At 47.8% G+C, this 25,783-nt stretch overlaps 1 protein-coding gene across 1 annotated transcript; it reads right to left on the minus strand.

Moving 5' to 3' along the window:
- Positions 1 to 202: 202 nt before the first annotated feature.
- E2F4 (E2F transcription factor 4) lies at positions 203 to 20,677 on the minus strand. The gene is made up of 10 exons (XM_060254306.1): positions 20,414 to 20,677; positions 15,385 to 15,494; positions 13,486 to 13,647; positions 12,023 to 12,066; positions 11,122 to 11,183; positions 9,542 to 9,812; positions 7,402 to 7,593; positions 5,022 to 5,069; positions 2,810 to 2,854; positions 203 to 2,425 (listed from the first exon to the last, which is right to left on the minus strand). The coding sequence occupies exons 1-10, from the start codon at positions 20,540 to 20,542 to the stop codon at positions 2,310 to 2,312; spliced, it is 1,179 nt and encodes a 392-aa protein (XP_060110289.1). The 5' UTR covers positions 20,543 to 20,677; the 3' UTR covers positions 203 to 2,309.
- Positions 20,678 to 25,783: the final 5,106 nt, after the last annotated feature.

A 25,783-nucleotide genomic window follows, 5' to 3' on the forward strand; every position in this document is an offset into this window, starting at 1 on the left:
ACTCTCCACTTAAGGAACTTCACTGCTGTATTCAGCACTGGCACGTGACCCTGAGTCAGTCATATGCTCTCAGCCTAATCTACCTCGCAAGACTGTTGGGAGGATAAAATGGAGACAGGGAGACCATTGCCATCTGCTTTGGGTCTCTACGGCAGCGCCACTACAGAGCAGGGTAATGCCCTTGTCCTGATAGGAGGCACTCTTGGAAAGGATCAGTTTATTCATTCATTCATTCAAAAAAACAAACAAACCCCACTGTACAAATATTACAGGCAAGTTTCATTTTTTGCTGCAAAAAAAGTATAAAAATAATCTTTATATAGGAATCAAAATTCACTTTTCCCATTGTACATCTCTCTAGGTATCTTCTTTTCCAGACGTCATCTAACAGATCGACAGCACGGATAAGCAAAAGGGGGAGGGACTGCTATCAGAGCCACTCCATCACACACAAAGGTCAAGGGACGCAAGTGAACAACCAAACGAGGCAGCAGGGGGAGCCACTTAGCTTCCTAGAGGCATGGGGGTGTGGGAGCAGAGACACACACTCAGAAAAGCCCAGAAAAAGCCAAGCAGCTGTTTCACAAGCCTCTAAGCCTCTGGAAATAGTAACAAGCTTCTATTCTGGAGGGCTGTGTGCAGCAAAAGGTAAACCCCCTGCGAAAGACAGAGGCGTGCAGGCCTGTAGTTCACCACTTCCAGCAAGTAGGACTAGAATTGCAATGTTATGCAGAGTTACTCCAGTCTAAGCCCGTTATAACTGCAACACATCTGAGATAGGAACAACTCTGCAAAGGATTGCATGTTCTCCCCACAACGAAGGGCCAGCACTTCTCTGCAACAGAAAAGCACTCCCTGGTCCTGGGGATGGTGTAGATGCAAACCCACCTGCAGTCCCTAAACATATTGACAGGCCCAGCAAGGCTCACTGAAGTTGGACTTCATTCCACAGAGCAAGGTTTGGGGGGAAGCTCTTTAGCTGCTGCGACTCTTCTACTGCTGGGAAGCGGATAAACCTCTAAGGGCTGGGGCGTGAGAGTTTTTCGCTGCAGGGTTAAGAGCAGAGAGGAAGCGATGATTCAGCTGCCCGAGGGAGGGACTTCCAGAAGTGCAAAAGGGAGATTTCTCATTCTCCCTTCAGATGATCAACCAGGGGGTAAAAACCTAAAACATCTGCAACCAGAAGGTACAGGAGAAGCCTAAGAAAGGGAGAGAGACGCTAGCGCAGCAACATCGCTCAGTCTGAAGTGTGGTGAGGGAATACTTAGCACACTTAGCAAAGCAGTTCTGCAGCCCTCAATTTCACTCCGCCACCACAGCCCAGGCTCAGCACCTAAGTATTGTCCTCAGGCTGACCAGGTAAGCTATGGAATACCACCACCAGCTTCTGCTGTACAGCTCAGGGCCTGGCAGGGCACAGCTTGCAGCTTTTTTGCAGAAAGGTCCCAAAGAGACATTTCCTTGCCAAATACGCCAGAGCTGCAATTCAGAGTAATCCATTTCTCAATTATGTCTCTTCGGAGGAAAGTGACTGTGCAAAGATGGATTCCCCCCCCCCCTTTTTTTTTGTTCACCTACACAGCTAGAACACAACTGCTCCACTCACGGAGGCCTTCTGAGCAATACAGATCGCTATGCCTTGAAATAAAGAGGGACTATACTCTGAAAGGCCGCCTTCAACCACCTGCCCTACAGGAAAACCAATGCCAAGTGAGGCTGCCGGGATCTATCTGGCATCAGCCTCCCGCCCCCCTCACTGCACAAAAAAAAGTATGATTGCCAAAGAAAGCGCAGTCACGTTAGCGACAAGGACAAAGTACGAGATGGGCTGACCCTTTGCTCTCCCAAGCGCACCGGACTGCGGATCAGCCCCCTCAGGTTCTTAATACAAAAGTGTCTCCAGGAGTGCAGGAAAGCCAAAAGCGGGCAGGTGAACCTGAGAAAGCTCTTCAGCTCGACAGGAAGATTCGATAGCAAGTCCATCTGGGATGGAGGCCTGGGATCCAGGGAAAGGCCAGCGAGAATGGAGGTTAAAAAAAAATCAGGGACGTGGCCCGTGTGATGTGGGAAAGGGAGAAGTCCCAAATAAAGAGGCTGCCAAGCCTTGGATGGAAGGAAGGAAGTCCGCCCTCTCAGTCTCACATTCAAACTACAGCAGCTCAGGTGAGTCACTCAAGCAACTAGCAAAAAAATAAAGGAATCCCCAAACCGCAAAGGGGCTTTTCTCCCCCCATAGACAGTTTCTTTTTATAAAAAATATATATGTGTATCAGCGCATCCCAAAGTCCATCCAGACAGCCACCCAAGAGTCAGAGGTTGAGGATAGGCACGTCGAAAAGGTCACACACCCCTTCGCTCTCGTCCAGGTTGTAGATGTAGTCGTGGTCTCCAGGAGGCGGGGAGAGGCGCAGCAAGGGAGCGAACACTGTCCAAAAAGAAAGTGAGAGTCAGGAGGGCCAGAGTATATGAGGCTCTCTCTAAAGCTGCGATCTGCACCATGGCACCTACGGCTTGCCAATGTATTCTGCAGCGCCCGCTTCTGCAGTCTGAGCTTTCCTCCACCTTGCTGGAACAGAAGGGGCATTAGGAGAGCCCAGGAGACCTCCCCTTTGGGCCTGCAGTGAGTACCCATTCAGAGGCAGCTGGCCTCCACCATCACAGGCACCTTGGCTTGGAATCTCCCAATGCTTAGCAAGTAGCCCCGCCCCCTTTGGCAGCCATTTTGTGGTGGCACCTACTTAACATTCTCAAAATTCCAAGAGTGCCCATAAGCTCCACACATTTTGGGTATCCCTGGCTTCAGCCTTACCTTCGGAGGACATTAGCTCTTCAAGCAGCTCAGAATTCATGCACTCTGTGTGAGAGAAAGAGAAACATTAGGCTTCCATACTCTGCCACTGGCTTCCCAGCCAGGGCACCTCTGTTTTCACTTCCCCTTTACTCTGCCCCATGATTCAGGGCCGCTTCCCATTTTCAACTAAGCACATTTGTTAAAATTTATTTGTTTCATTCATTTACACGGGCCCCCTTTCTCCTCAATGGGGACCCAAGGTGGTTTATGTCATTCTCCCAATCTCCATTTTAACCTCACAACAACCCTGTGAGGTAGGCTGGGCTAAGTGTGCCTGGTCCAAGGTCACCCAGTGAGCTTTCACAGCACAAGTTGGACTCACAGGTACTAGCCTGAACACTGTTTTAAAATTTTTAATAATTTTGTCTCTGTGCATTTGTGTGTATGAATGCCTGAAAGTTGTGGCTGACTTCTGGTAGCCCCTAAAGGGGCTGGAAGGCAAGGACATTCAGAGAGGAGGCTTGCTATTGCCTGCCTCTGTGTCCCAGCCCTGGTATTCTCTGGAGGTCTCCCTTCCAAATACTTGCCAGGGTTGGCCCTGTTTAACTTCTGAGATCTGATGAGACTGGGCTTGCCTGGGCTATCCAGGTCAGGGCCTAGCCCAGCACTCCTAACCACTACACTATGCTGACTCTCATTTTAACCGTAACTAAGCATTTGGAGAGGCTGTGCGGGGCAAGCATCAAATGCAGGCAGAATGGAGTATGCATAGCTGCTTAAGGTCACTGTGGACTCACCTTGGGCGCCTGCTTCCTGCCCTGATGCTGCTAAGCTCCAACAGATGCCAAGTTTGTAAAAGACAAACAGAATAGCTCCACGGAGCCTCTTGCCCAGCCAAAGCTTTGGTTTCAGTACGGAAGAGCACAAAGTTCATTCTGGGTGATCGAAGTTGAAAAGAAGGCCTACAAACCTCTCCCAGCACATTAAAACTTATATAGCGGTAGCTAAAGTTTATTAAACCTTTGTTACTGCAGGACAAACTTTAATATTTAAGGAAGCCTGTACTGACTGATAAAATACCTGTGGGAAGGGGACTGTTGGCATTTCTGAAATTAGCTATATTTAAACCTTACTGCAGTTCAGCAGCATTGCTGACTAGCCCAATCTTGTCAGATTTTGGAAGCTAAGGAGGGTCAGCCCTGGTTAAGCCTCAGATGGGAGACGGCAAAGGAAGCCCAGGGTTGCTCTGCAGAGGCAGGCAACAGCAAACCACCTCTGAATGTTGCCTTGAAAACCTTACAGGAGTCGCCATTAGTCAGCTGCACCTCTGACAGCACTTTATTATTATTACAATGCAACGTACGGTTCAATATATAAGTCATCCTTGCCCTGACCTGGACAGCCCAGGCAAGCCTGATCTTGTCAGATCTCAGAAACTAGGCAGGGCCGACCCTGACAAGTACTCAGAAAGAAAACCTCCAAGGAATATCAGGGCTGGGACATAGAGGCAGGCAAATATCAAGCCACCTCTCTGAAATGTCCTAGCACCATTAGGGGCCACCAAAAGTCACCTTGACTTCCAGGCACACAAGCATGCGCACATAAAATTGAAAAAATAAATACTTAAACCATCCTTTACGGATTCATTTTTTAATATACACAGGATAGTAACTACAGACTAAATTGTTTTAAAACTGGCTCCAGCCCCATGATACGATATATATTTATTTAGAACGTGTGGGATTGACTAAAGTGATGCCTGGAGTTTATTTAATAAAAACTGGAAGAAAGCCTTCCAAAATGCAAGTAGAGACAAATGAAACCTACTTACTTAAAAAAAAAAGATGTCTGCCTATGTATTTCAAGTCTTGCTGTGTGAATTGATCAGAGTTAAGCAGGGACAGTAACAGAACTGGCTGTTAATCCATAAGTATCCAGCAGAGGCCGCTCTGCTGCAAGACTCTCCCCCCCCCAAAGCAACATCCCATTAAAGGCTTTGGTTTGAAGGGCAATCCCTCAATATGTGTGTGTGCATGAAAGCTCACACCCAGAATTAAACTCTGTTGGTGCTAAAGGTGCCACTGGACTCAAAAACTTTGCCCTCTAGGGTTTCTATGGAAATGGCATTCCATACACACACACACCGATGGAGAGCACAAACAGTCCTGGCAGACGGGTTCTTTCATGCTGTTCAAGAAAAGAAAAGCAAAAATATGATTCTGCAACGTACCTCTCGTTGGATCGAACATCTCTGAAAGCTCTTTGGGAAGCTCCAGTACTGAAAGACAGAAGAGACAGCTTAGGTTGTTGTGCAGTACCAATAAACTCCCATAACAGTGCAATCCCCATGGGATTGGGTACCCCCTGCATTGGCAATTGAAGAACGCTTTGCTACAGTGGCAGATTAGGCCGTTTCAGCCACAGTTGCACAGGCCACTAAAGGCATGTCTACATTGCAGATTGAAAGCAGGTTATATACGGCTTTCAGTGCTGCCAGAAAATCGTAATGCAAGCAGGTGTTCCTTCTCCCAAGGCAACCTAGGAACTGTACTTTTTAGCATTAGAGATGCTCAGCAGAATACTATCAACACCCTCTCCAACCTAAATTCCTAGGATAATTGTGAGGTTCTATTTTTTTTAATCAGCTTCAGATACATCTGAAGCACAGATACATCTGAAGTCACCTTCAGTATTCTAGAAGCAGCTTCTCTATACCCACAGAATTTTGCAGTTAGGGAAGCCGGCTACTCAGTAGTTCTTCATGCCTAGCTTCAGATTCAGCTGGACTCCCTCCCTGACCCCTTTCTTCAGATTACTGCTATCGTAGGGGTTGAGAGAGGGACAGCCAGAGTGGGGCTGGGGCAGGAAGAGTAAGATTTGAGAGGATCCAAGTTCAAATTCATATGCTGCCGCCATGGAAGCTGAATGACCTTGGGCCAGTCACCTTCTCTTAGCCTAACCTCACAGGGCTGTTGTAAGGATAAAGCGCAGAAGAAAGACTGATGTATGCCCTGAGTTCCTTGAAGAAAGGATGGAATCAAAATGTCCTGGAGAGGGAACCAGCGCCTAGGCTCCCTTCTGTTGGGCCTGAAGCCAGGCCCTGCTGAGCAAAACAGCATTTTTACATTACATTTCAACTGCAGTGGCAAATTTTTAAGTACTAATCTGGGAGGCTATTTCTAGCTTTAAAAGAACAATTTATAAAAAAGATATAGGTAAATGACCGGCCCTTGCCCCAGACAGAGATTTCAACACTTTGGGTGATACCAAATGGAATCTATGCCTTGGGAAAAAAAAGATGCAACTGATTTTCTTGAACAAACATCAAAAGAATTACATAATACTTTTAAGGAGAACTTTGTGAATTCCATTTCTGCCATATGCAACAAACAAAGCCTCCTGGCAACGCTATTTATTTATGGAGTCTTTATGTGTTTCAAAGAGAGGGGTCCTCCCCAGATCATGCTGCAGTTCAGCAGCAAACAAAAGTGAAACAGCAGGCAAGAGAAGGCACATGCCCCTCAGTTCCCCCAAGGCAGTGGGTAGATTTGAGTGTTACCCTCCCGATGAAGTATATAAAGAGTCCCTTCCTCCTGTTTCACAATCCCAAGAGTAACAGGCAGAAGGCACCGCAGATAGTTTCAGGCAGTCACTTACCACCATCCCCTGCACACACGCACATACACACGCTCTTTCATTCACTTTGCCTTTCTTTGCATTCTAGGAAAAGAAGAGGAGCCATCAAGCATGTGTGTCTGCCTTATGAAAAGGTATCTAAGCTGCTCTGATAGCAGTTACCTTTGCCTATTAGTAAGGAAAAAATAGCTGCCAAGGCAGAGCTGCTCTGAAAAGGCTTAGGGATGCCGCCCACACTCAGGACAGGACTGTGTATGGTGCTGTTTCTTCCTTTTCCATGGAAACACAGGGAAAGGCAGGGGGCAGGAGTTAAGCCAATCCCTGTAAGCCTCTGCAGTGCCCTCTGCCTGTCCCAGCCAATGGTGGAGGGGATTCTACAACATCACACTTGCAGGCAATACTCTCATTCACAGGCTAAAGTGTGAAGAGAGTCTTAACTCTCGCTGCAGCTTCTGGAAGATGAGCCTGCTTCAGCGGGGAGGGCGGGATACAAATTAAAGATTATTATTATTATTAAGAAGGAGAGAGAGAGATATGTGGAGTGTGCTAGCTGTAGCTCGCTGACCAAGATCCAAAGTTTTCCTGCCACAGCAGACTTGGAATTTTCTACAGAATGTGATGTAGCCGAATTTCATAAAAATGGTACATAAACTGGATCAGAGCAAGGAAAACAGCTGAAAGAGGGACCATCATGTGACATTCCTGGAACACCTGAGCTACTTCCCCGCCCCCATCTATAGCTGGCAAATTCCTGCAGGATTTGAGGATGGTGCCTGGGAGGGACATGTGCAGGAAGGGAAAGGAGCTCTGTGATAAGATACCATAGAGTCCAGTCTCCAAAGCTGCCATCTCTTCCAGAAGAACTGTATTCTGGAGAACAGTTGAAATTCCAGGAGTGGAAACTCCAGGCCCGACCAGGAGAATGGCAACTCTACCCTCATGCCTCCCCAAAAGCCCCAACAAGAGAGACTCACTTTCTGTGGGGTCTGGTTTGATTGGCTCAAAGGAGGATGAGGGACTGGGCAGGACGGAGCTGCTGTCCAGCAAGGCGGAGGACTGGAGGGGCTGTGTGTCCAGCCCGGCCGGAGGGCTAGTGGGAGCTGTCGAAGGGGTGAGCGAGTCCAGGTCCCTGCTGCTTCTAGATTCTGCAGTCGAGATGCCGCTGTCTGCAAGGGATCAAACACAGCTTTAGTTCCGTCATCACATCAGGGCTTCCACACTCCATCAACTATTATTACTGACAATTGTCAATGTAACTCAAGGCCAATTACACACAGAGTCAAAACAATCAACAGGAGGCACATTCAATAAACAAAGCAGTAAGATCAGGGTTGCAGAACCAATCAGAAACCTAAAAACAGAACTGAAGCAAAGCATTAATGAGACGTGTTAAATGGTGCAAACATTACACAGTAGGGTTTTAGTTTCAGCAAGGTAAACACAGTATAGGCCACTGTCTCTAATAGTTCATCAAAGTAACTTTGTGAATCATTTAGTTCAGTGACTCTCCACCGCCTATGTAGAAAGGCCCTCTTGAATGATTTTGTTTTGCATAGCTTACAGAAAGCCAGAGAACCTTCCTGACCTCCTCTGGCAGGTCACTCCACAAGGTGGGGGCCACAACGGAGAAGTCCTGCATATGAGGCAAGATGTCAATTTTGCTCATTTGCAGGCTGTCACTTACAGAAGACCTTGCTCCAATGAATGAAACTGTCATGGAGCTGGGCACCCTACCATGGAGAAGGCACCCTGACAAAAAATTCATGTATCAGGGTAAAGGCTAGTCTTTTGAAGGGGTACAACCCAAACACAGGCTTGCCATGTGAATAAGCCTTACATTAGAACTTACATAACAACATAACTTACAGAATAAACCTTACATAAGAACATAAGAGAAGTCATGTTGGTCAGGCCAATGGCCCATCCAGTCCAACACTCTATATCACACAGTGGCCAAAAGAAATAGCCAAGTGCCATCAAGAGGTCCACCAGTGTGGCCAGAAGCCCTCCCACTGTGCCCCGCCAAGCACAAGAATACAGAGCATCACTGCCCCAGACAGAGAGTTCCAACAATAAGCTGTGGCTAATAGCCACTGATGGACCTCTGCTCCTTTCTGTGTATCTTACAATACCAGAATTATACACAAGAAGGTGGCTGTTCTTTTATTACTAGTTTGAAGGCAGGAAAACTAGGCAATCTGATAAAATCTACATAGTCAGTGGACTCCCCATTTAAGCAGAAAAACAAAACTTTATAAATTAACTGAAGAGATGAGGACTGAGTGTGCTCAGACTGGCACATGATGTCGACAGCAAGGGAAGGGGCTAAAGAAACCAACCTGCTTAACCCCCTCTTGTAGGCCGTTAGACAAGAGATCTGTGTGCATAAGAAGGGAATTGCCACATGGTTTATTCCCCCTCCCACTGGGACTCTTCACTGACCCTCCCCCAGCTTGCACGTTTGCAAATTAGTGATTTTTTTCCCTGGTAAATTAGAGTCCTCCACCTCAGAAGGTGAAGGATGCCAGTATGAAAATCAGTCTTAAAGTGGTTAACAGAGAGGCTCCTATTGGGTTAGATGTCAGGACAGCAGACAAAAGCAGGCAGTGGATTGCTTAACACATTCCAAGAGCTAAGAGTGGGAGTCTGCAATTTAATCCTTGAAAGAACACACAAGGTGTATGGTGCAAAACAAATATTTGCCCGAGGCCGACCTTTCTTGCTGTATTGCGGAAGCAAAGCCTTCCTTCAGGAAGCAGGTTAAGAGCAGCCATTCAGGGCAGACAGGCAAATCCCAAGGCACTAGGTCGAAAGATACTGAGTAAGAACATGAGAGAAACCATGTTGGATCAGGGCAATGGCCCATCCAGTCCAACACTCCGTCACACAATGGCCAAAAAACCAAGGTGTATTACTGAGCAAATGCAAGTGCTTTCCTCTCTAACATCACCCCGGCAGCAGGAATTGGATGCCAACATTTCTGGTCCCACAGACATCCAGCCAAAGATTTTACCACCAAGGTCTGCATACAACTGCACGGCTGCCAGGTATTGCAAAGCTCAAATCCTGCTTGTGCTTCCACAATTCCAATCTCCACCTGCACCTCCTGCTCACCTGTGGTGCTGGGTGTTTTCTGAGCAGCAGGGTTCTGGTCCTGAATGCTGTTGGGCCCAGGTGCGGAAGGGTGTGTGCCACTGGGAAGGGATGCTTCTTGAGAGTGGGACTTGGAAGGAGTAACTGGCCGGCACTGAATAAGGTCTTCTGGGGGAGGGACAGGTAGTACTACTGGAGGAGAGCTCCAGACGTCCTTATTGACGAGCAGGACGTCGATTGGACCGCTTGTACTCTTCAGGTGGATCTGGTATTTCTTTTGCCCGTTCAAGCCCTGCGGAAGAAGGAGCAGAAGAACCTTTGGAATAACACTGACAGACACAACCACACGTAAAACTAACTTAGACAGAATCAGACCATTGGTCCATCAAGGTTAGTATTGTCTACTCAGTCTGGTAGTGGCTCTCCAGGGTCTCAAGCAGAGATCTCTCACATTACCTACTACCTGATCCTTTTAACTGGAGATGCCAGGGATTGAACCTGGGACCACCTGTACGTCAAGCAGATGCTCTTCCCCTGAGTCATAGGCCCTCTCAATTGACGTCCCAAACTCCAATCACACCCTATAGTTGTCACAAACATCGCTTTTTTGTAGCAGGAATTCCTTTGCACATTAGACCACACCCCCTTGATGTAGCCAATCCTCCAAGAGCTTACAGGGCTCTTAGTACAGGGTCTACTGTAAGCCCCAGGAGGCTTGGCTACATCAGGGGTGTGTGGCCTAATATGCAAAGGAGTTCTTGCTACAAAAAAAGCCCTGAAAGCTGCCCGGAGGGCTACAAGACATCCCCCCCAACACAACACCCCCTTCCTGGAGCTCATAGAGAGACATTTTTGGAGTGGCAAAAGATCGAAAACTGTTTTCCACATGCTTAGCCATCAAACACCCAGTCCAATTCCTCCCCTATCACATTACGCTCCACTTTCACCATCTTTTTATGACAGCTTTAGCTGGCTGGAGATATGGGTACCACTATGGGTTCCTGATAATGCTGCCTTCAGCATTCTAGCAATGAAAAGAGAAAATTGGGGGGGGGGGGGAGGACTCTCCTTTACTGGCTGGTGGAAATGTTTTCTTATTGTAACACTGTTGTGACTTCCTCTGGAGAGAATGGCAGGGCATAACTAATGGTCTAAACAAGGGGTGGCTTAACATGCTTAAAGTAAGAACCACACAGAATAAACGTCAGAGGTTTGAGAGCTGCAAGACATGAACATCAGGAGGGAAGAGAGGAAGGAAAATAGATGGAGGGAGAGAGGGGGGAAAGCAAGCAACTTTAACTCTCAATGCATTCTCTATGCCGACAACTGGCTTGGCTTGGAGAAGCGATTTAAAGAGAGAAATGCCTTCTCAAAGCCAGCCAACAGGGTGATGGGGGCTTCTGGAACCACACAATATGTGTAAACGCTCCACATGTGGCTCCCAAGCTGTAGTTTGGCCACTCCTGGTCTAAACAATTACCATCATACGATTTTAAAGTGATGGTGTTAGGATAGCAAGAGCCAGCCAAGCTTTCTGGCCTCAGCAAAAAAACTCCCAGCATCGCCTCTTTTCAACCAAGCACCTATCCTGCGCAACCCACCTCGGGAACAGGAACTTCTAGCTGGGTACCCGATGGAGCTCGAATGGCTAGCAGCGTGTCACCTGAAATGAGAGACCGGAGACAGCCATCAGCAGGCTGAGCTAGTCTGGGAAGAGAGCGCGGATGCCACACAACACACAATCTCACAGGGAAGAGCCCTGCCTGTACTTTTCCCTAACCTCATTTTTCCAAAACATCAAAATGACACTTTGAGGGCCCTCTTGCCATTTGCCTTAGGTGAATTCTGCCAAAGAGTATTTGAAAATTTCCCATAAGCCATGGTCCACTTCAGCCCAAATCGTCTAGACGTGCAATCGGCAAGCCAGTGGTGGCACATGGTGAACTTGACCAGCTCACAAGATCAGGCTAGGCACAAGGCCTGCCTTCAGACATAATTGACAAACCATAGTTTAGGCAAGTCAAGGGGTGACAAAAGGGAAAAGATTTCAGATGGATCCTTAGATGTCCTCCAGCTAAGCTGACTTTTGACAGAGAAACACTTCCCACGACGGAGCAAGACTTGGGCCTGGACTTAGCGAAAGGCAGTTTGTGAAAGGCACTCTTCCCATCTCCGCCTCCATATGTGCTGAATGGATCCCCCTTTATAATGTTCTAACCTCTTGTATGTTTTTAATTATGTTTTTCCTTCAATTGTTCTACTGAAACTGTTTTAAATATGCTGTACATAGCTCAGAGGCCTGCTATGGTAGGGACTGGGAGATCCATAAATTTAATCAATCAATCACCAGGTGCAAAGGGAAGTGGAGATAAAAACACACTTCTGTCTGCGGAATCCAAAGCTGCATATGTCTTTTCCAGAAACAGCAGCAACCATAGAGAAGAAAGATGCACTAAAGAGCCAGGGAGGAAGCCTAGTCATGGAAAGGTACTACGGCCTTACCTGCAAAGCATTTGCAGAGGTCCTCATCCGTCACATAGGCTAACGTTCCTGTAGTTAAGGGAAAATTCAGCTGCATCCAGAAGCAGAGAGATTGTTCTGAGATCTACAAAAGGTACCGCTGTGGAAGCAACAGGAAACCCGTTCTTTGCATCAACCTTCTCCGTAGCATATGCAGAGTACAGATAGCTAGCCCCACCCCATCTCCTCTATCTGTGTCAAGCAAAAATGACAAGAGTGTGAAGTTTTAAAACTGACAATTCTTCTGATAGGGATTTAAAAAAAAAAATTGCAACAACAGAACAAGAAACCCCCAGGAAAGGAGATGACAGTCTAAGGAGAAGGACATCAAAAAGACAGTTAACGTTTGCTTAGATTAAAAAATGCACTCAGAGACCTCAAAAGTCTGACATAATTTTTTTTAAAAAAAAAACCTTGGGAATTGTTCTGAGCTTGCTAAGAAAAAAAATTCATCTCTTTATTAAGCCAGGGTGCTGCAATGGTTAGAATGTTGGATTAGGATCTGGGAAACTCAGGTTCACCTTCCTACCTTACCATGGAAGCCTGCTGGCTGACCTTGGGTCAGTCACACCCTCTGAACCTACCTCACAAGGCTATTGTGGAGACAAAATGGAAAGGAGAATGATGTAAGCTGTGTGGGGGTCCCCACTGGGGGAGGGGGGGGGAGCCAGGATATAAAGGAAGCAGTTGAATAAAATGTTTCTCTTTGACAGTAAAGAGAAAAGCAGCCAAGGACAAAAGGAGGAAAACAAAAAAAAAATTCAATTTCACCCCCAAATTTTGTTAATTTCAGGAATAAAAAAACAGCTCCAACCCTTTCAAGAAAACATGCTGCAATATGCAAAAAATTATCAGTGGGGAGGCATGAACAACACAGAGCAATTGCCCTCATTAAAAGTGAGGAACTCCATGAGTTTAGAACTATAGATGATTATTTTTAATTTCCTTACTTACATGGGTCAAGATGTCCCCACTGTTTGCTTAATCGAGTGCATTTATGGAACAGATTGATTCCTTAAAGAAAAGTTACCCTCTCACATACAGATGCACGTGCTAGCCTTTAACACCACCACACTGATAAATGTTCAAAGACCCACAAAAGAAGATAACTGCAACACAGCCCGTAAGGAACACAAGCAATTCTCTGTCGCACATTGCAGCTCCCCTGATTATCAGCTACAGGGACCAACCCACAGGCAGAGGCTATCTCTACGCCAGGCGTCTCGTTGGCTACTGTTGGAGACCTGATTTGGCAAGATAATCCTTCAGCCTCTTGCTGTTTGCAAATGACACTGCATTAACTCTTGGGAGGGTGGGTGCAGCTTTTGATTCCAGTGTTCCTTCAGCAACTGGGACCCAACATTTTACTTGTGCCCATCCTAGCGGAAGTGTCCAAGGGTGAAAGCGGGGAGGAAAAAGCAGAACACATCAGAGGCAAAGGATATCGATTGTTCTGGACATCGTCAGAAACATTTCGGATGCTCTGCTGCACCCACATTTTCTGCTGCTCCAGCTCTCGCTCCCGCTGCTCCAGATCCTCGATCTCGGCCTTCAGCTCAATCAGCTTGTGGGCGATCTCGCGGGTGTTGCAGCCGGGGCCCACACCTCTGGAGATGGAAGGAAGGCAATGAAGAACAAGGTGTTTAATGAGCAGTCCCTATCTCTCCATGTACCAAGAGGACTCTGAACTTACCAGAGACACTGCCATCTCCACCACGCCCAATATACAAACCCAACTACTGAATTCTGCAGCAAACATCCTGCACTTTTGCTGAAGTAAGGCGGGTGGATTGTCAAGGACGGAGCCTTTTCCATCATGGCCCCCTTCTGAAACACTGGCTGGTCTAATGCCCACTCATTTCTGTTTTCAGCATCAGGTGGAAATGGCTTTAAAAGCTACATGTAGTACATACTTTTCTTCCTTTCCTTTTCATCCCAGTAGCTTTAAAGTTGTAGAACTCCTGTTTGTTTTTACTTATTTTACTGTATTTTATTTGAGTCCAGTTTCCAGAGAAATCTATGATTCAAATATTTAACAAAAATGACTGAATAAATTGTGCTTTTAAAAAATGTTTTACTCTGTACTGAACAAGCAGGAAAACTTTGTGCTGGGGAGGAGACACAGAAGTGTTTTCAATAGATCAATCTGTGGTCCTCACACAATAGCCCTCAAGCTGCAGATGGCTTTTTCACATGTCTTCAACAGCTCTTCTTCTAATTTCAGACTTTAGGGATTAACCCAATCTCTCTGGCAATGTAAGCAAAAGTAATCGCTGGTGCACCAGAAGTGATGCGTGACTGGCAACAACCCAGACTTGAAACCATAGAGAAAAATTGCTGGAAGATTGGAGGGCACCGGGAGGAGGAAGCAAAGAGAGGACAACTGGGAAAAAGAGGGAAGGTGGGAGAGTTATAGGTTTCATAGTGATGGGCACAGACTGGGAAAGGCCAGTTTGGGCTGCAGGAGAAGCTAGCCAGCATCAAGCTGAGCTAGTGGGGGCCTTCTTCTGCAGCCTCTGCAAAGTCTAAAGGGACTGCAGAAACCTAACAGCCAAGAAGCAAGAGCAATCTGCTCCTGCCTCTTGCTGGTATGGGATCTACTGGTAATTCCCAAATACATCCAGGATTTTCTCACCATCCCCCCCGCCCCGGTTTTCCTGAGAAAACCAAGGTAAGTTTGGGGTGACGAAATAGAACGCAAAAATACCAATAAGGTATCTTTCGGGTTTATTTTCAGCTTGGGTAGATCCGAATGCACATCCCTAGTCATGACGCTATTTTGGTTGACTATGATGACTGCAACGGTAGCTTTCTGTAGCTCACAAAGTGTGTACCACATAAATAAATGAATGTAGTACATCCAGTCCAGTTCAGGACAGAGCCTCTTTCCTCCCTTCTTAATCCCCTCTAGCCACCTCCCCACAGAGTTGCCCCCATATTCCACTGTTCTTCTCCACAATGCCTCTGGCAGAGTTCCCTGAACCACAATCACACTCTGTTTTCCAAAAGCCAGATCACAGAATCGCCTTCTGTTGCTCTGCAGTGGATTTAGAGAAGACATGTCTTCAGAAGCCAAGATCCCACCTACTACAGACTCAGACCAATAATGCTGTGCCTCTATTTTAAAATCCCCATAAAACAGTATTTGCAAATTAAATTACCAAGCCAGTGAAGAGCTGGTGAGGGTGGCTTAAATGCAGAGTTCTGCCGGCTGCCTAGCGCTGTCTGCGGCGCCCTGCTTGCAGCAATGGAAGCTCATCAGCAATCGCCACCAGTATGCTCCTGAAAACAAAAGCCTGCTTTCAGGGCCTCCCTTCCATCACAGCTGACCCATCAGTACTCACTTCCACTGAATACTGTTCTTGGACTTCTTCTCGATAAGTCCAATGCCCTCCAGGACATTTGTGATATCATAGATGCGCCTCTTCTGCCGCACTGCCAGGGTGTCTGCTGCCTAAGGAGGGAGCAGGAGACAAATCACGTTGATGCAAAGGCGTCATTATGCCCTGCCTGAGGGTATTAGGATATCGCATTATCCAAACGTAATACTGAAAAGCCACCTCCATCCAAGTACCACTTTGTCAATTACATCCAGGAACTGTCTTTTCTCTTCCCGCCCTCCCAAGCTCAGGACAAGAATGAAGTCAGGCCTGTTTGCCTCTGGATGTGCCATTCGGTGCACTGGCTTGTACATGCCAAGTTTGCCATGGAAAGTGACAAAGAGTATATTATCCTTGGGGTTCTAGAAGATTCCTGGGATGGCTTGATCTCACAGATGGGGAGGTGGAGGAGTCCCACTTTGCAGGTGATAGGAGGAAAATGAATATCTTACTTTCTCCCGCCTTGTAACAGATGAGACGGTCCCTGAGATTTAGAAGAAAGCTTCCAATGTCAGAACAGATCAGGGCTTTTTTGGAAGAAAAAGTCCAGCAGGAACTCATTTGCATATTAGGCCACACCCCATTGTCACTATTGTTTTGCATAGGGCTTTTTGGATAGAAAAAAGCCCAACAGGAAGTCATTTACATATTAGGCCACACCCCGTTATCACAATTGTTTTACATAGGGCTTTTTTAATAGAAAAAGCCCAGCAGGGACTCATTTGTGTATTAGGCCACACCCCCTGACACCAAACTAGTCAGAACTGTGTTCCTGCTCAAAAAAAGTCCTGGAACTGATGTTTCATTTGGGAAGGGCTGTGCCTCAGTAGAGCGTCTGCTCAGCATGCAGAACATTCTGCGTTCAATCTCTGTCATATACAGTTAAAAAGATCAGGTGACGCTTCAAACTCCAGCTGAGACAGTGGAGAGCCACCGCCAGTCAGAGGAGACAGTACTGACCCTGACGAACTTATGGTCTGACTCAGTATAAGGCAGTCTCATGTATGTCCATATGATGCTCACTGCCATGGAGCATCAGTGTTCAGACAGGAGACGCAAGAACTGTCCAGCAGCATTGCAACTGGACAAGTGGATGCACTAGCTCTTTTGCGGGCCTGCAGCTGAAGCTACAACACCTACAGTCAGACAGTACACTAAAAGCACACAAAAAAGCACAAGAGTCTTGCACTACTTGGAAGACTGACCAATATGGCACCTGCTGATGCTGTCTACAAAAACATATGCTAAAATTTTAAAATTGTTAAGTCTTTCAGTGCAACAAGAGCCCTATTTGGAAAGCATGGGGTGGGGGTTAGGCTGTCAGACAAGGGTCTGGGAGATCTTATTCAAATCTCCACCCTGACAGGGAAACTTGCTGAGCGACCTTGAAGACTGATGAACACCCAGCCAGACAAGGTCTCATTTATGTCATAACAAAATGAGCTCGACACCCCTGGCCTAGGCTGTATTACCCCATAAACCAGATTCCATCTTCTGTGTCTTAAAATGATTCAGATAAGCCTTCCAAAAGCAACATATTGGCACTACAAGCATGACAGAGGCTTTCAAGTTATGAGTGCTATGGGGAATTCGATGGAAAAAATGATTCACTTGGTCTCAAAATGCAAAAGATTTGAAGCCTTTAACTGAAACTGGTAAGAAGCTCAGTCAAAAGAAATGAAAAGAACATGATTTCTCCAGCGGAACTCCCAGCCACAGGATGCTGCAAAGACATCTAATTCAAGTGGCCTACATGGACGACTGCACAAGCGCTCTGCCAGCATTTACTAGCCTCCATTGTCAGAGATGGCTCAACTAGCAATAGCTGAGTCTCGAACCAGCAGCAGGCATAATTACTATGCTCTGCTTGCAAATCTTCCCAGTGCATGTGAGGCAACCAGCCTGGCAACACCAGTCTGCCTCTATCTCCCAGGACATTGTGCTGCAGTTTGAAGCTGTCACATTCCAATGAAAACCGCATTTCAAGGAGGCTCTGGCACAAAGCTGCCAACTGGAAATTCATTGGGCACTGTGGAATGCGACTTCTGCAAGCCCAGGTACAACCAAGCTCACAACAGAGAAAAACTGCCCCTCTTTCACCTCGACCTAGCTTTGCTTAGTCACCTCCAAGAACCATTTGCCCAAAGTGAGTCATAACCAAGGGAGCCAGTCACTTAAATTTCTTACTGAAACTATCTTTTGCAGAGAACTTCCAAGCAGAACAGAGGTACCATTTCCTTACTGGTTCTTTATCCTGGCCTGTACCAGCTTACTTCCATCCCTCATCATAACCCTACTTTCTGGGTCTTTTGTTAGATCCTGTCCTCATTTGTGCTCTGCCAATCCCCTGGTCTGCTTTTTAGAGGCTCTCCATAAATACACAGTCTTTTTGTTCATTTACTTATATGAACATATATTCTGCTTATCTACCCAATGGGGGCCTCTCTTCCATTTCTCCTTTCCTCCATTACAACCCTAGGAGGTAGGCTAGGTTGAGTGTGTGTGACAGACCCAAGGTCACCTGTGGAGATTCCATGACAGAGCAGGAAATTCCAAGCTGCGTCTCCCAGATCCTGCTGTGACATTTTGGCTGTGATCACGCACACTAAACAATGCACTTTCAGTCCACGTTCAATGCAATTTCCAGCTGGATTTTACTGTGTGAGCTGGCAAAATCCAGTTGGAAAGTGCATTGAAAGTACTTTAATTTGTGTGATCACAGCCTTTAATTACTATGCCACACTGGCTCTTCTCCACAGTCTTATGGTGTATACACTAACCTGCTTAGGTGACTACTTGAGATACCTTTAAAAGGCTTCTAACTTTTAAAACGCTTCTTTCACAACACCACTGCATTCCTATGCAGTGAATGCAATCCAAGTGAATGCAATCCAAGTCCACCCATTTCAATGGGCTTAGACTTGAGTCACTCAGCATAGGACTGCAGTTTCAACCTATTTAGCCTTTTCAGGTCCCACAGGACTTTCTTGTCTTGCAGCATCGGATAATCACCTCTCTGGAACTGGCCCTAGCACAATGGCTGCCCTCGCGGTCCAGCAAACACCTCTGAACAGGACCTGGCAGGAATATTGCAATGCCTCCCCATCACAAAGGGACACAGCCCTCCAAGGGTAACATACAAGCCATCAAACACAAACTAGAACATTGCTTTGCTGATGCTTCACTGAAACAAGCCTGTGGTTGACAGCAGCAGAAGCTTCTTTCCTTCTCTTGATCAGCCAACATTTGGTTCAAGGCAAAATGCATTACACTGTATGCTGGGAACAGTTTTAACTTCAAGGCTGTTCAGGGGAGTTTCCTCCCCTCCTCCCCCCACATTGCAGCAGCACCAAGTAAGATTTCAGTTAAAGTTAAGCTCTCCAGGAAGAGCAGACGACACCTGCAGCTCTTTTGCTGTTGTGGTCAAGCAGAAGCCCCTGGCACTGCTGGAGTTCTGCTTCTGGGCCACCAATTCCTCACACCTGCATTCAACTGAGCTAAGAAGCCCACCCAGAAAGCCTTTCATGCACTCCTGCACATGCATCATGCAAATCAGTCTATCTCCCAGTTCAGCAGATGCTACACCAAAGTAGCAGGCATGCTTTCATCAGCAGAACGCTCTGCTGGTGAAGGGCAAGAGGAGCCATTTTGCAGGTTGGGGGGGATCACTCTAGAGCAAAGGCAGGGCCTATGAAGCGAGGCTGCGATCTCAGTGATAAACCTGCCTCTCACAATGAGAGAAGGGAAGGTCAATGCCCACAACAGGAAAAGTGAAAGCAGGGCATCTGGTACCATGTTGCCAATGAAAGCAAAACCAGATCAGGACGGCTCGAGCCGATCCCAGCATTACTATTCCATTCACACCAGTGTGCATGGCCAGGGAAGGAGCTGCAAAGCTCACCCTGCGCTGAGCGCACGAGCTAGCCAGACACTCTTACTCCATACATGCAAAGCTACTGAAGAGGCAGTCTGAACTTGATTCCCACCCATTCCACCCTGAAACCCAACATCTCTGTGCTAAGGCGGATCAGATTCTGCCTTAGCAAGCCTGATCCACGCTTCTTTCTCACACACAATGTTGGAGGGCAGAAAGGAATGAACTCAATCTGGCCAGATATACCAATACAACGCATGCCCTAACCTATAAGGGAGAACTGGGTAGAAGAGTACTGAGCATGACCCTGCTACTTCCATCCCAAGCCCCTTCTGCCTGGTGAGCTTCATCTTCCTTCTCCATACACGCATGTTGGGGGGAGGGGAATCAATGGGGGACACTGTTCCCTCTAAGCGTAATTAGCTCACAGTGTTTTAGCCTCCGGCTCGCACAATTTTGCCTTAACTCAGGAAAAATGACACCAGAAAAAACTAATTTATGCAGTTAGCTCACAATTTACCTAAATGCCAGTAACCTCCCGAAGTAGAATTTTTGCTGACAAAACTCCACAGCTTAGAAGGAGCATTGTTCCTCCTAGACGGATACCACGACCCGGCACAATGCTGCTCTTCCTCCATACATGCATCCAATGTTCTCTCTAAGCTGAGTTAGTGTGAGCCAGCTCACAGTTTTTTAGCGTCTAGCTCACACATTTTTGTCTCAGCTCAAGTAAAATGGCCCCAGAGCACAATGATTTATGCACTAGCTCACAACTTTAATGCCAATAGCTCACAAAGCGGAATTTTTGCTCACAAGACTCCACAGCTTAGACGGAACATTGCACACATCCCTTGGAAGACATTGGGGGGGGGGGGGTGAATAAGCCTGCTCCTGCATCGCCAGCATGCTTCACCCAGACATTCACTCCTCCCCATTCTCCAATGGAGGGGGGGAGCAGCGCTGAGCTCGATTCTGTCACTGCGGCGAGCCGGAGCCTGCCACGACCACCCCGCGCCTCCTCCCCTCCCACCCCTCCGTCCCGTCTTCGGGGCTGCCGGCCTCCCCAGCAGAGCCACGCCGGCCGGGAGGGCTGCCCCGGGCTCCTTCCTCCCCTCTCACCAGCTTGAGGTCGAGCACGCCGTCCTTGGCTTCCTGCAGCAGCGACACGAACTTGGTGGTGAGGAGCCCCAGGCTCTTCTCGTGTCGGCTGGGGCCGCCGCCCGGCGGCTGCGGCCCGGACTCCGCCATCCGACCGACCGCCTCAGCGTCGAGGTCTCCGGTGCGGCCCCCGCGCGCTGACCCCGCCGCTGCTTCCGGCCGCCGCGGGGCACGACGGGAGGAGAAGGGAGGGAGCCATCTTGAGGAGGAGGGGGCGGGGCCTCGCACGCTTTCTGGCCTCCACGCCTTCTTTTTAAATAAGCCCCGCCCCTAAACCGGCTTCTTCGGGGAAAGGCGCTCATTGTCCCGACAGCGGCCCCTGCTGGCCAAAGGGGCGCGTCGCTCCTCTTCGATTATGCTAAGGATGCCTTTGGAGGCCGACGGGGGTTCCCTGAAGGTCCATTAGACAGAAGAGCCAATAGGTTGATCCGACTCTTTCGGAATGCTGCAAAAGGACAAGTAAAAGAAAGGGAAACGGCCCAAGCCTACCTCGCAGGGTTGTTGTGGGGATAACATGGAAAACAGAATGTTTTATACCACTTTGGGTCGCCCCGTTGAGGGAGAAAAGTGGTGTATAAATGAAATAAATTATTGAAATACGGGAATAAATATTGTACAAGTTACCACCTAGCCAGAAAAACACAGGTTGGGAATTGCGCTTGTGTCTTTAACAGCCACTTGGTGTGCAGGGGTCAGCCCCAAAGCTTTTCAAGTCAGTGCATGAGGAAACCACAGCCTATAGAGAAGGTTAACCACCTGTAGCTTTGGGAACTGGCTTGCTTGCTCATGAACATGAACTTATTTGCATATTAGGCCACACCCCCTGATGCCGAGCCAGACGGAACTGCGTTCCTGTGTGTTCCTGCTCAAAAAACCCACCCTGGACTCCCTTAATGTCCTTAGGCTAGTTCAGGGGTGGCCAAACTTTCTTACCATAAGAGACACATAGAATAAACGTCGGCTGTTTGAGAGACACAAGACATGAATGTCAGATTTTGGAGGGAGGGAGGGAGGGAGGGAGGAAGGAAGGAAGGAAGGAAGGAAGGAAGGAAGGAAGGAAGGAAGGAAGGAAGGAAAATAGAGAGGTAGAGGTAGAAAGAAAGCAACTTTAAATGCATTCTCCAAGCCACTGGCTGGCTTGGCTTGGAGAAGTGATTTAAAGTCACAAATGCCTTCTCCGTGCTGGTCAATGGAGTGGTGGGGGCTTCAAGAACCACACAATATGTGTGAAAGAGCCACATGTGGCTCCAGAGCCACAGTTTGGCCACCCCTGGGCTAGTCATTGGATTGCATCTGAAATTTCATATTAGCAAAGTGTGAATACTGGTGATCTATCTTGCGTGCTGAGGACAAGCAAACCAAAGCTTATACCCCATGCACAAATAGGGTTGCCAGGTCTGTGTTGGAAAATACCTGGAGATTTTGGGAGTGGATCCAGGAGACGGTGCAGTTTGGGAAGGGGCCTCAGCATGATAAAAATGCCACAGAGTCCACCCTTCAAAGCAGCTCTTTTCTCTGGGGGAGCTGATCTCTGCCAGCTGGAGATCAGTTGTAAAAGCGGGATCTCCAGATCCCACCTGGAGCAAAACATGAGGAGGCTGCAAAACAATATGCTTTGTAAACAATAACTACAACTAGTAATTCACAGCCTAATGCAGAAACTACACACACGCTATAAGCATTATATCAGTGCTTAAATGCACTTTAAACAGCATTTAAAGAATCATTCTTCTAAGCCTACGTTCAATTCAAGGACTTTGTTGGTCAAGCATACTGCAAACCTTGCATGTTGAAAAAGGTAGTCCCCTGTGCAAGCACCAGTTGTTTCCGGCTCTGGGGTGATGTCACATCACAACGTGTCCATGGCAGACTTTTTTACGGGATGCTCACTGAAGTAATTGATGTTCAAAACTTGGCATGTTGAACTTAGAAGTAATGGTTATTCAAAAGTTGGTTGCTGTACTTTCTGGTCTAGTAGCACCTTAAAGACTAACAAAATGTGTGGCAGGGGATGAGCTTTTGTGAGTCACTGCTCACTTCTTCAGCCACGGCTCCAGTTATCACTGTTCCCAAGCACAAGCTGCTTCCGGAGAGCCAGTTTGGTGTGGTGGAGAGCCAGTTTGGTGTGGTGGAGAGCCAGTTTGGTGTGGTGGTTAAGTGTGCAGACTCTTATCTGGGAGAACCGGGTTTGATTCCCCACTCCTCCACTTGCACCTGCTAGCATGGCCTTGGGTCAGCCATAGCCCTGGCAGAGGTTGTCCTTGAAAGGGCAGCTGCTGTGAGAGCCCTCTCCAGCCCCACCCACCTCACAGGGTGTCTGTTGTGGGGGAGGAAGGTAAAGGAGATTGTGAGCCGCTCTGAGACTCTTCGGAGTGGAGGGCGGGATATAAATCCAATATCTTCTTCTTCTTCTTCTTCTTCTTCTTCCTGCTGGGATCTGATTATCTTACTAGACGGCAGCCGCTCCAAAGGAAAACCTCTCTTAGCATCAAGGTCTCAGATTATAAACTCTTTGCAGCAAGCCACTAGGCACATTTTTGAATGCTGCAATGAAGGGTGATAAATGGTGGACTTTTATATATCCGGGTTGCACTGACCTGGATAGCTCAGACTAGTCCAATTTCATCAGAGCTTGGAAGCTACACAGGGTCAGCCCCTGTTAGTACTTGGACTGGGAGACCACCAAAGGAAGTCCCAGTTTTCCTATGTAGCAGCATAAGAACATGAGAAGCCATGTTGGATCAGGCCAATGGCCCATCCAGTCCAACACTCTGTGTCACACAGTGGCCAAATATATATATACACACATATACATATATATACACACTGTGGCTAATAGCCACTGATGGACCTCTGCTCCATATTTTATCTAACCCCCTCTTGAAGCTGGCTATGCTTGTAGCCGCCACCACCTCCTGTGGCAGTGAATTCCACATGTTAATCACCCTTTGGGTGAAGAAGTACCCCTCTTCTTAGACATGCCCAGAGAAGAAGAAAAAATAAGTTTTGGAACTGGAGATGAGAGGGCAGTGCCTGAGAAGGGAGGGTTTGGGGTCACCCTTCAAAGCAGAAGTAACTTTGGCCCTTGCTGAGTATCTGCTTTGACTCTCCCGATTTATTTGCTACAGGAACATTTGTAAATAAAGCAAATTTAATAAAAGACACTATAATTCTCTGGTGGCATGCACACCCAGCATCCAGTCAAGCATGCAACATGTGTGGTCGAAGAAAGTGATACTCATGCATGGCACAGAGTCCAGTGGCCACACGACGCGCGGGGCCCAGATCCAGCCCCCCCCCTCACTTGCTGTGGCCTGGAGACTCTGTCTTCTTCTCCAATAACAAAAGTGTCCAGTGCATTTGCAGCTTTCCCCGCCCTATTCCTACATCCTGAGTCTATCTGCAGCATTACAGAACAAGCCCCTGAGGAGCTGTGAGTGGTATCACTGGCTGAAACGCTTGCAGCCGGCTCGGCTTCCTCTGCCAAGCCCAGCCCTGGACTCAGAATCTGGGCACTGCAGCTTAAGTGATGGGCACATCTGCAGAGGAAGAGGATCCCACCAACCCCAGAGGTAATGGGAAGCGCAGATCAAAGATTCCAAGGGCCGTACTGTAGCAGGGTGGGCAGTGGGAAGCATCGTTCCTAGCTCTGTGGCTAGTCTATCTTTGGTCTGTGGGGGAGAGAGTTAACTCCTTGCCCTTCTGACATCTTTCTATTTGGGGGGGGGGGGCATCCATGAAACAGTGAGCGAGTTTTCTAGATAGGCCGCTCTTTGGGGTGGAGGGGAAGGGGGGGAGCGACAGAAAGGACTGCAGTTTCTAGAAAGAAACTGTAACCTAAAACCTGATCAGGGCAAGAATTCTCTGTGGAGCAGAGGTCGTCAGGCAGCAGCAACTATGCACCAAAACTGTGGCTTTCCCTGCCTCATCCCCCCCCCCCCGACAACTGCCATTTCTTACACCACCCCACCAGAAAGGGGCATGGTTGCCAATTCCAGCTTGAGAAATTCCTGGGGATTAGAGAGCAGTGGCTGGGAAGGCAGTGTTTGGGGTCACCCTTCAAAGTGGCATTTTCGTTCAGATGAGCTGATCTCTTGTCATCTGGAGATGGCAACCCTACTTGGGTGAGGGAGAAAGAAAGCACAGCAGAACGTGGCAAGACACTGTGAAAATCAGGGCCAGGATATTTTGGGGGTGAGGGGGGTGTTGCGTGGGATTCTGTGGTCGTGAAATTGGCCATCCAGCATGAGTGTTCAAGGATGGAGAGCCAGCAGGCTTCTGGCACTGCTGATAATCTCCTTTTCAAAAATGTTCCTAACTCCTGCGGTTGTTTCTTACCAGCGCCTCAGGGTGGGGAGCAAACAGCAGAATGGAGAGAGCTTTCTGCTGAGTAATAGATGGTCTATTCTCATGGAAGAGAACTCGGGCAGATTTCCTGGGAGCCAGAAAGGAATTGCTTTTAAAATGAGGCCTGATTTCATATGGGCTGGAGAATTGAAGTGGCAGTGAGACAAGAGAACGGACTGCACATCAGAGGGAAGGTGGAAAGTCACATTAAACATCCCCTACATTTAGGATTGCCAGCTCTGGGTTGGGAAAAAGCTGGAAATTTGGGGGGCTGGAGCCTAGGGCATGGATGGCGTTTGGGAAGGCATCTCACTGGGGTATAATGCTGCAGAGGCCACCCTCCAAAGCAGCCATTTTCTCCAGGCGAACTGATTTTGTCCTCTGGAGATAGGGATGCCAGCCTCCAGGTGGGACCTGGAGGTCTCCGTCTTTGATAACTGATCTCCAGCTGCTTTGAAGGGTGGGCTCTATGGTATTGTACCCTGCTGGGGCCCCTGCCCTCTCCCAGCTCCACCCCCAAAGTATTTTCCAAAACAAACCTGGCAACCCTGCCTGGAGAGCAATTGTAATAGTGAGGGATTTCCAGGTCCCGCCTGGAGGCTATCTATATTTGTTCATCCATTTCAGATCCTTGCAAAGAGAAAACCAGAACCGATTTCGGACTCATCCTACGCCGTGCTCTGACGTTCCTCTTTTCAGCGAGGCGTCCTTCTAATTTCCCACTATCTGCCCCAGGGCTTCAGCTTGCGTCAGCGTTTTTGTGTAAAGAGAAACTGCTAAAAGCCAGTTTCTCTTTGCCGTGCAAAAACAGCAATCTTTGCTGAAGCCCCAGAGCAGATAGTGGGAAATTGGAAGGATGCCGTGCTGAAAAGAGGAACGTCAGAGCGGCGTAGGGTGAGTGGGAAATCGGTCCAGAATTCCTTCCATGCTGAGGTTCTGCTCTCTGGTTTGATATCCAAACTGGAGTGGATTTTTTGAGAGCAT

The sequence above is a fragment of the Heteronotia binoei genome, chromosome 14, assembly GCF_032191835.1.
Source record: "Heteronotia binoei isolate CCM8104 ecotype False Entrance Well chromosome 14, APGP_CSIRO_Hbin_v1, whole genome shotgun sequence".
NCBI classification, from domain to species: domain Eukaryota; kingdom Metazoa; phylum Chordata; class Lepidosauria; order Squamata; family Gekkonidae; genus Heteronotia; species Heteronotia binoei.

Coding starts and splice junctions, on each gene's coding strand:
- E2F4 (XM_060254306.1), bottom strand. CDS start 20,542: ATGGCGGAGTCCGGGCCGCAGCCGCCGGGCGGCGGCCCCAGCCGACAC. Junction 7,594..9,541: donor GAAAACACCCAGCACCACAG/GTGAGCAGGAGG, acceptor GATCCCTTGCAG/ACAGCGGCATCTCGACTGCA. Junction 5,070..7,401: donor CAAACCAGACCCCACAGAAA/GTGAGTCTCTCT, acceptor TCTGTCTTTCAG/TACTGGAGCTTCCCAAAGAG.